The sequence below is a fragment of the Oncorhynchus keta genome, chromosome 28, assembly GCF_023373465.1.
Source record: "Oncorhynchus keta strain PuntledgeMale-10-30-2019 chromosome 28, Oket_V2, whole genome shotgun sequence".
In the NCBI taxonomy this organism is placed as follows: Eukaryota; Metazoa; Chordata; class Actinopteri; order Salmoniformes; family Salmonidae; genus Oncorhynchus; species Oncorhynchus keta.
Genome location: NC_068448.1, coordinates 827,341 through 834,997, shown reverse-complemented (window position 1 = coordinate 834,997; position 7,657 = coordinate 827,341). Strand labels below are relative to the sequence as shown.

The following is a 7,657-nucleotide window of genomic DNA, read 5'->3' as shown; positions in this document are numbered from 1 at the left end:
CCAAGACATGCTAACCTCTCACCATTACAATAACAGGGGAGGTTAGCATTTCATATCATAGCCCCAAGACGTGCTAACCTCTCACCATTACAATAACAGGGGAGGTTAGCATTTCATATCATAGCCCCAAGACATGCTAACCTCTCACCATTACAATAACAGGGGAGGTTAGCATTTCATATCATAGCCCCAAGACATGCTAACCTCTCACCATTACAATAACAGGGGAGGTTAGCATTTCATATCATAGCCCCAAGACATGCTAAACCTCTCACCATTACAATAACAGGGGAGGTTAGCATTTCATATCATAGCCCCAAGACATGCTAACCTCTCACCATTACAATAACAGGGGAGGTTAGCATTTCATATCATACCTCCAAGACATGCTAACCTCTCACCATTACAATAACAGGGGAGGTTAGCATTTCATATCATAGCCCCAAGACATGCTAACCTCTCACCATTACAATAACAGGGGAGGTTAGCATTTCATATCATACCCCCAAGACATGCTAACCTCTCACCATTACAATAACAGGGGAGGTTAGCATTTCATATCATACCCCCAAGACATGCTAACCTCTCACCATTACAATAACAGGGGAGGTTAGCATTTCATATCATACCCCCAAGACATGCTAACCTCTCACCATTACAATAACAGGGGAGGTTAGCATTTCATATCATACCCCCAAGACATGCTAACCTCTCACCATTACAATAACAGGGGAGGTTAGCATTTCATATCATACCTCCAAGACATGCTAACCTCTCACCATTACAATAACAGGGGAGGTTAGCATTTCATATCATACCTCCAAGACATGCTAACCTCTCACCATTACAATAACAGGGGAGGTTAGCATTTCATATCATAGCCCCAAGACATGCTAACCTCTCACCATTACAATAACAGGGGAGGTTAGCATTTCATATCATAGCCCCAAGACGTGCTAACCTCTCACCATTATAATAACAGGGGAGGTTAGCATTTCATATCATAGCCCCAAGACATGCTAACCTCTCACCATTACAATAACAGGAGAGGTTAGCATTTTTTTGGGGGGGGGTTGATATTTATGTCTCTAACTTTCTCACTCGTTATTCATGATTCATTCAGGATTATCCATAACCTTAACCATAACATTAATGTAGAAGTGTTTAGAAACATATTCTATTATTTGCAATAAAAGTGACTCCAAAATGACACAATACATTATTTATCATCTCATTTCTATTAGACACAAAATAATCTAAAACACAACCAAAACAAACAGCATCCAACAAGTTTATAGAGTCACAAGTTTGATGTGGTCATTGTGTGATAGAAATATGGGACCAAATACTAAACTTCTGACTACTTTAATACACGTAAGTCAATCTGTCTCAATACTTTTGGTCCGCTAAAATGTGGGGGACTAAGTACAAGAATACTGTAATTTCTAAATGATTGATCAGATATGAATGGAGATACCCTCAAATTAAAAGTAGTACCTCCACAAAACATGGTCCCAAACCCTGTCTCATAAACACCCTCAAATTAAAGCTGACAGTCTGCACTTCAACCTCATAATCATTGTTTAATTTAAAATCCAAAGTGCTGGAGACAAAATAACAAAAGAAAATGTCACAATAATTATGGAGGGTAAATCTACTAGAGTTTAGTATCATTATGGAGGGTAAATCGGTAGTTCTACTAGAGTTTAGTATCATTATGGAGGGTAAATCGGTAGTTCTACTAGAGTTTAGTATCATTATGGAGGGTAAATCGGTAGTTCTACTAGAGTTTAGTATCATTATGGAGGGTAAATCGGTAGTTCTACTAGAGTTTAGTATCATTATGGAGGGTAAATCGGTAGTTCTACTAGAGTTTAGTATCATTATGGAGGGTAAATCGGTAGTTCTACTAGAGTTTAGTATCATTATGGAGGGTAAATCGGTAGTTCTACTAGAGTTTAGTATCATTATGGAGGGTAAATCGGTAGTTCTACAAGAGTTTAGTATCATTATGGAGGGTAAATCGGTAGTTCTACTAGAGTTTAGTATCATTATGGAGGGTAAATCGGTAGTTCTACTAGAGTTTAGTATCATTATGGAGGGTAAATCGGTAGTTCTACTAGAGTTTAGTATCATTATGGAGGGTAAATCGGTAGTTCTACTAGAGTTTAGTATCATTATGGAGGGTAAATCGGTAGTTCTACTAGAGTTTAGTATCATTATGGAGGGTAAATCGGTAGTTCTACTAGAGTTTAGTATCATTATGGAGGGTAAATCGGTAGTTCTACTAGAGTTTAGTATCATTATGGAGGGTAAATCGGTAGTTCTACTAGAGTTTAGTATCATTATGGAGGGTAAATCGGTAGTTCTACTAGAGTTTAGTATCATTATGGAGGGTAAATCGGTAGTTCTACTAGAGTTTAGTATCATTATGGAGGGTAAATCGGTAGTTCTACTAGAGTTTAGTATCATTATGGAGGGTAAATCGGTAGTTCTACTAGAGTTTAGTATCATTATGGAGGGTAAATCGGTAGTTCTACTAGAGTTTAGTATCATTATGGAGGGTAAATCGGTAGTTCTACTAGAGTTTAGTATCATTATGGAGGGTAAATCGGTAGTTCTACTAGAGTTTAGTATCATTATGGAGGGTAAATCGGTAGTTCTACTAGAGTTTAGTATCATTATGGAGGGTAAATCGGTAGTTCTACTAGAGTTTAGTATCATTATGGAGGGTAAATCGGTAGTGCTACTAGAGTTTAGTATCATTATGGAGGGTAAATCGGTAGTTCTACTAGAGTTTAGTATCATTATGGAGGGTAAATCGGTAGTTCTACTAGAGTTTAGTATCATTATGGAGGGTAAATCGGTAGTTCTACTAGAGTTTAGTATCATTATGGAGGGTAAATCGGTAGTTCTACTAGAGTTTAGTATCATTATGGAGGGTAAATCGGTAGTTCTACTAGAGTTTAGTATAATTATGGAGGGTAAATCGGTAGTTCTACTAGAGTTTAGTATCATTATGGAGGGTAAATCGGTAGTTCTACTAGAGTTTAGTATCATTATGGAGGGTAAATCGGTAGTTCTACTAGAGTTTAGTATCATTATGGAGGGTAAATCGGTAGTTCTACTAGAGTTTAGTATCATTATGGAGGTTAAATCGGTATTTCTACTAGAGTTTAGTATCATTATGGAGGGTAAATCGGTATTTCTACTAGAGTTTAGTATCATTATGGAGGGTAAATCGGTAGTTCTACTAGAGTTTAGTATCATTATGGAGGGTAAATCGGTAGTTCTACTAGAGTTTAGTATCATTATGGAGGGTAAATCGGTAGTTCTACTAGAGTTTAGTATCATTATGGAGGGTAAATCGGTAGTTCTACTAGAGTTTAGTATCATTATGGAGGGTAAATCGGTAGTTCTACTAGAGTTTAGTATCATTATGGAGGGTAAATCGGTAGTTCTACTAGAGTTTAGTATCATTATGGAGGGTAAATCGGTAGTTCTACTAGAGTTTAGTATCATTATGGAGGGTAAATCGGTAGTTCTACTAGAGTTTAGTATCATTATGGAGGGTAAATCGGTAGTTCTACTAGAGTTTAGTATCATTATGGAGGTTAAATCGGTAGTTCTACTAGAGTTTAGTATCATTATGGAGGTTAAATCGGTAGTTCTACTAGAGTTTAGTATCATTATGGAGGTTAAATCGGTAGTTCTACTAGAGTTTAGTATCATTATGGAGGGTAAATCGGTAGTTCTACTAGAGTTTAGTATCATTATGGAGGGTAAATCGGTAGTTCTACTAGAGTTTAGTATCATTATGGAGGGTAAATCGGTAGTTCTACTAGAGTTTAGTATAATTATGGAGGGTAAATCGGTAGTTCTACTAGAGTTTAGTATCATTATGGAGGGTAAATCGGTAGTTCTACTAGAGTTTAGTATCATTGAAATCAACAATATGCATCTATCGTATGAACTATTGTTTTCAAGCGTCGTTTTTTCACCAGAAAAAATGTTAAGTGTTAAAATGTACTTACAACTTTGTGGTAAGAGTTGTGTAACATTGTGTTGTTGTTTTTGTTGTCGTTGTAGGATTTGATGTAATAGTTCTGGACATCTTCGATTATCTGTGAGAAAAGAAATCAGACAAGACCATAAAAATAATTATTATCTTCTGACAGGTGGCGTTACTGCGACGCAAACGCTCGTCCCTTAGCGCGACAACTCCGTCTGATTGGTTATCTGAAGTAAGACAATAAATGACAGTTGGAACCACAATAGCGTGGTGGACTGGTGCGGTGTATTATGGGTACCTTGTCTTTGTTCAAGAAGCCAAACACACCAGCAGCAACCTCAGCGCCAAAGATTATCAGCAGGCAGGCAAAGAACTGAAACACAAAGACAGGTTAGAGTGGACCGTTTCCATGGTTTCTGATCTGGAACACAAAGACAGGTTAGAGTGGACCGTTTCCATGGTTTCTGACCTGGAACACAAAGACAGGTTAGAGTGGACCGTTTCCATGGTTTCTGATCTGGAACACAAAGACAGGTTAGAGTGGACCGTTTCCATGGTTTCTGATCTGGAACACAAAGACAGGTTAGAGTGGACCGTTTCCATGGTTTCTGATCTGGAACACAAAGACAGGTTAGAGTGGACCGTTTCCATGGTTTCTGATCTGGAACACAAAGACAGGTTAGAGTGGACCGTTTCCATGGTTTCTGATCTGGAACACAAAGACAGGTTAGAGTGGACCGTTTCCATGGTTTCTGATCTGGAACACAAAGACAGGTTAGAGTGGACTGTTTCCATGGTTTCTGATCTGGAACACAAAGACAGGTTAGAGTGGACCGTTTCCATGGTTTCTGATCTGGAACACAAAGACAGGTTAGAGTGGACCGTTTCCATGGTTTCTGATCTGGAACACAAAGACAGGTTAGAGTGGACCGTTTCCATGGTTTCTGATCTGGAACACAAAGACAGGTAAGAGCGTTTCCATGGTTTCTGATCTGGAACACAAAGACAGGTTAGAGTGGACTGTTTCCATGGTTTCTGATCTGGAACACAAAGACAGGTTAGAGTGGACCGTTTCCATGGTTTCTGATCTGGAACACAAAGACAGGTAAGAGTGGACCGTTTCCATGGTTTCTGATCTGGAACACAAAGACAGGTAAGAGCGTTTCCATGGTTTCTGATCTGGAACACAAAGACAGGTTAGAGTGGACCGTTTCCATGGTTTCTGATCTGGAACACAAAGACAGGTAAGAGCGTTTCCATGGTTTCTGATCTGGAACACAAAGACAGGTAAGAGTGCACTGTTTCCATGGTTTCTGATCTGGAACACAAAGACAGGTTAGAGTGGACTGTTTCCATGGTTTCTGATCTGGCTTTATCCCGAGCTCTTGGGAGTAGATGATTCGGTAACATTGTATTTTAAAAGGTACACATACTAGCCACTAATTTATAGTGTGTATGTGTATATAAGTAGCGTCTAAAGGCCTTTAATAGGTCTCGTGAACCATAATTAAGTGATTTCCTATTGAAACATTATAAGTTATCAGAGTTTGACATGAATGTTGTCTGTAGGGAGAGGTATGTATACCCCTTAATGTCCAACAAGGTCATATCTGGACAGTTTGGTAGAAATATGGTACGGTAATATGGAGAAAAATAATGTACTTTTTACTCCATACATATATCCCTGACACCCAAAAGTACTCGATACATTTTGAAAGGAAAATGGTCCAATTGTACACAATTATCATGAGAACATCCCTGGTCATCCCTACTGTCTCTGATCTGGAGGACTCACTAAACAGAGAACATCCCTGGTCATCCCTACTGCCTCTGATCTGGAGGACTCACTAAACAGAGAACATCCCTGGTCCTCCCTACTGTCTCTGATCTGGAAGACTCACTAAACACAGAACATCCCTGGTCCTCCCTACTGCCTCTGATCTGGAAGACTCACTAAACACAGAACATCCCTGGTCCTCCCTACTGCCTCTGATCTGGAAGACTCACTAAACACAGAACATCCCTGGTCCTCCCTACTGCCTCTGATCTGGAAGACTCACTAAACAGAGAACATCCCTGGTCATCACTACTGTCTCTGATCTGGAGGACTCACTAAACAGAGAACATCCCTGGTCATCCCTACTGCCTCTGATCTGGAAGACTCACTAAACAGAGAACATCCCTGGTCATCCCTACTGTCTCTGATCTGGAGGACTCACTAAACAGAGAACATCCCTGGTCATCCCTACTGCCTCTGATCTGGAGGACTCACTAAACAGAGAACATCCCTGGTCATCCCTACTGCCTCTGATCTGGAGGACTCACTAAACAGAGAACATCCCTGGTCATCCCTACTGCCTCTGATCTGGAGGACTCACTAAACAGAGAACATCCCTGGTCATCCCTACTGTCTCTGATCTGGAGGACTCACTAAACACAGAACATCCCTGGTCATCCCTACTGTCTCTGATCTGGAGGACTCACTAAACAGAGAACATCCCTGGTCATCCCTACTGCCTCTGATCTGGAAGACTCACTAAACACAAATGCAATGTTGGTAAATGATGTCTGAGTGATGGAGTGTTCCCCTGGCTATCTGTAAATGATGTCTGAGTGATGGAGTGTTCCCCTGGCTATCTGTAAATGATGTCTGAGTGTTGGAGTGTTCCCCTGGCTATCTGTAAATGATGTCTGAGTGTTCCCCTGGCTATCTGTAAATTATGTCTGAGTGTTGGAGTGTTCGCCTGGCTATCTGTAATGATATCTGAGTGTTCCCCTGGCTATCTGTAAATTATGTCTGAGTGATGGAGTGTTCCCCTGGCTATCTGTAATGATGTCTGAGTGTTGGAGTGTTCCCCTGGCAATCTGTAATGATGTCTGAGTGTAGGAGTGTTCCCCTGGCTATCTGTAATGATGTCTGAGTGTTGGAGTGTTCCCCTGGCAATCTGTAATGATGTCTGAGTGTAGGAGTGTTCCCCTGGCTATCTGTAATGATATCTGAGTGTTGGAGTGTTCCCCTGGCAATCTGTAATGATGTCTGAGTGTAGGAGTGTTCTTCTGGCTATCTGTAAATGATGTCTGAGTGTTGGAGTGGGCCCCTGGCTATTTGTAATGATATCTGAGTGTCGGAGTGGGCCCCTGGCTATCTGTAATGATATCTGAGTGTCGGAGTGGGCCCCTGGCTATCTGTAATGATATCTGAGTGTCGGAGTGTACCCCTGGCTATCTGTAATGATATCTGAGTGTCGGAGTGTTCCCCTGGCTATCTAACAATAATAATAACAACATTGTGCTGTCTGCTTTGCTTAATATCAGGAAGTTGAAATGACTTATACATTTACTGTGGATACTTAAGTATATTTAAAACCAAAATACTTTTAGACTTTTACTCAAGTAGTATTTTACTGAGTGACTTTCACTTTTACATGAGTCATTGTCTATAAAGGCATCTTTACTTTTACTACAGTATAAGAATTGGATACTTTCTCCTCCACTGAATCTCCCTAGTAAAAGGGCCTATAAGAGACTTATAAGCACACTGACGAACTACAAATTAGTGTTACTGAAGATTCTGAGTTCAGTCAAGATCGGACTAATTATCTAGCTAGCTCGATTGTGTTTTCTGCCCCTCGGGGAAGTGCGTCA

At 40.2% G+C, this 7,657-nt stretch overlaps 1 protein-coding gene and 2 long non-coding RNA genes across 7 annotated transcripts in view; 2 read left to right on the top strand and 1 right to left on the bottom strand.

Moving 5' to 3' along the window:
* Window positions 1-1,060, top strand: part of LOC127913052 (uncharacterized) — a 1,332-nt gene extending 272 nt beyond the window's left edge. Inside the window, exons 2-3 of one of the 2 annotated variants that reach the window (XR_008084441.1) lie at window positions 1-798; window positions 988-1,060. The exon at window positions 1-798 is cut by the window's left edge and continues 22 nt beyond it. This is a non-coding gene — a long non-coding RNA (uncharacterized LOC127913052). Of the gene's footprint in view, window positions 799-861; window positions 944-987 lie in introns of those variants that run through there. The other variant, XR_008084442.1, reaches the window with a different exon arrangement.
* LOC127913050 (CD9 antigen-like) overlaps window positions 1-7,657 on the bottom strand; it is a 47,126-nt gene that overhangs the window by 2,931 nt on the left and 36,538 nt on the right. For 2 of the 3 annotated variants that reach the window (XM_052484308.1, XM_052484309.1), the window contains exons 4-5: window positions 4,311-4,385; window positions 4,035-4,124 (exon numbers count right to left, since the gene is read on the bottom strand). In XM_052484308.1, coding sequence (XP_052340268.1) covers window positions 4,035-4,124; window positions 4,311-4,385 — 165 coding nt within the window. The remainder of the gene's footprint in view (window positions 1-4,034; window positions 4,125-4,310; window positions 4,386-7,657) is intronic. The other variant, XM_052484310.1, reaches the window with a different exon arrangement.
* On the top strand, window positions 4,392-7,653 carry LOC127913053 (uncharacterized). 2 transcript variants are annotated; one of them, XR_008084444.1, is made up of 4 exons: window positions 4,392-4,450; window positions 4,499-4,786; window positions 4,835-4,978; window positions 5,209-7,653. It is a non-coding gene; the product is annotated as an uncharacterized LOC127913053 (long non-coding RNA). The 2 variants fall into 2 exon arrangements; XR_008084443.1 differs by adding an exon at window positions 5,070-5,117 and having other exon boundaries at window positions 4,410-4,786.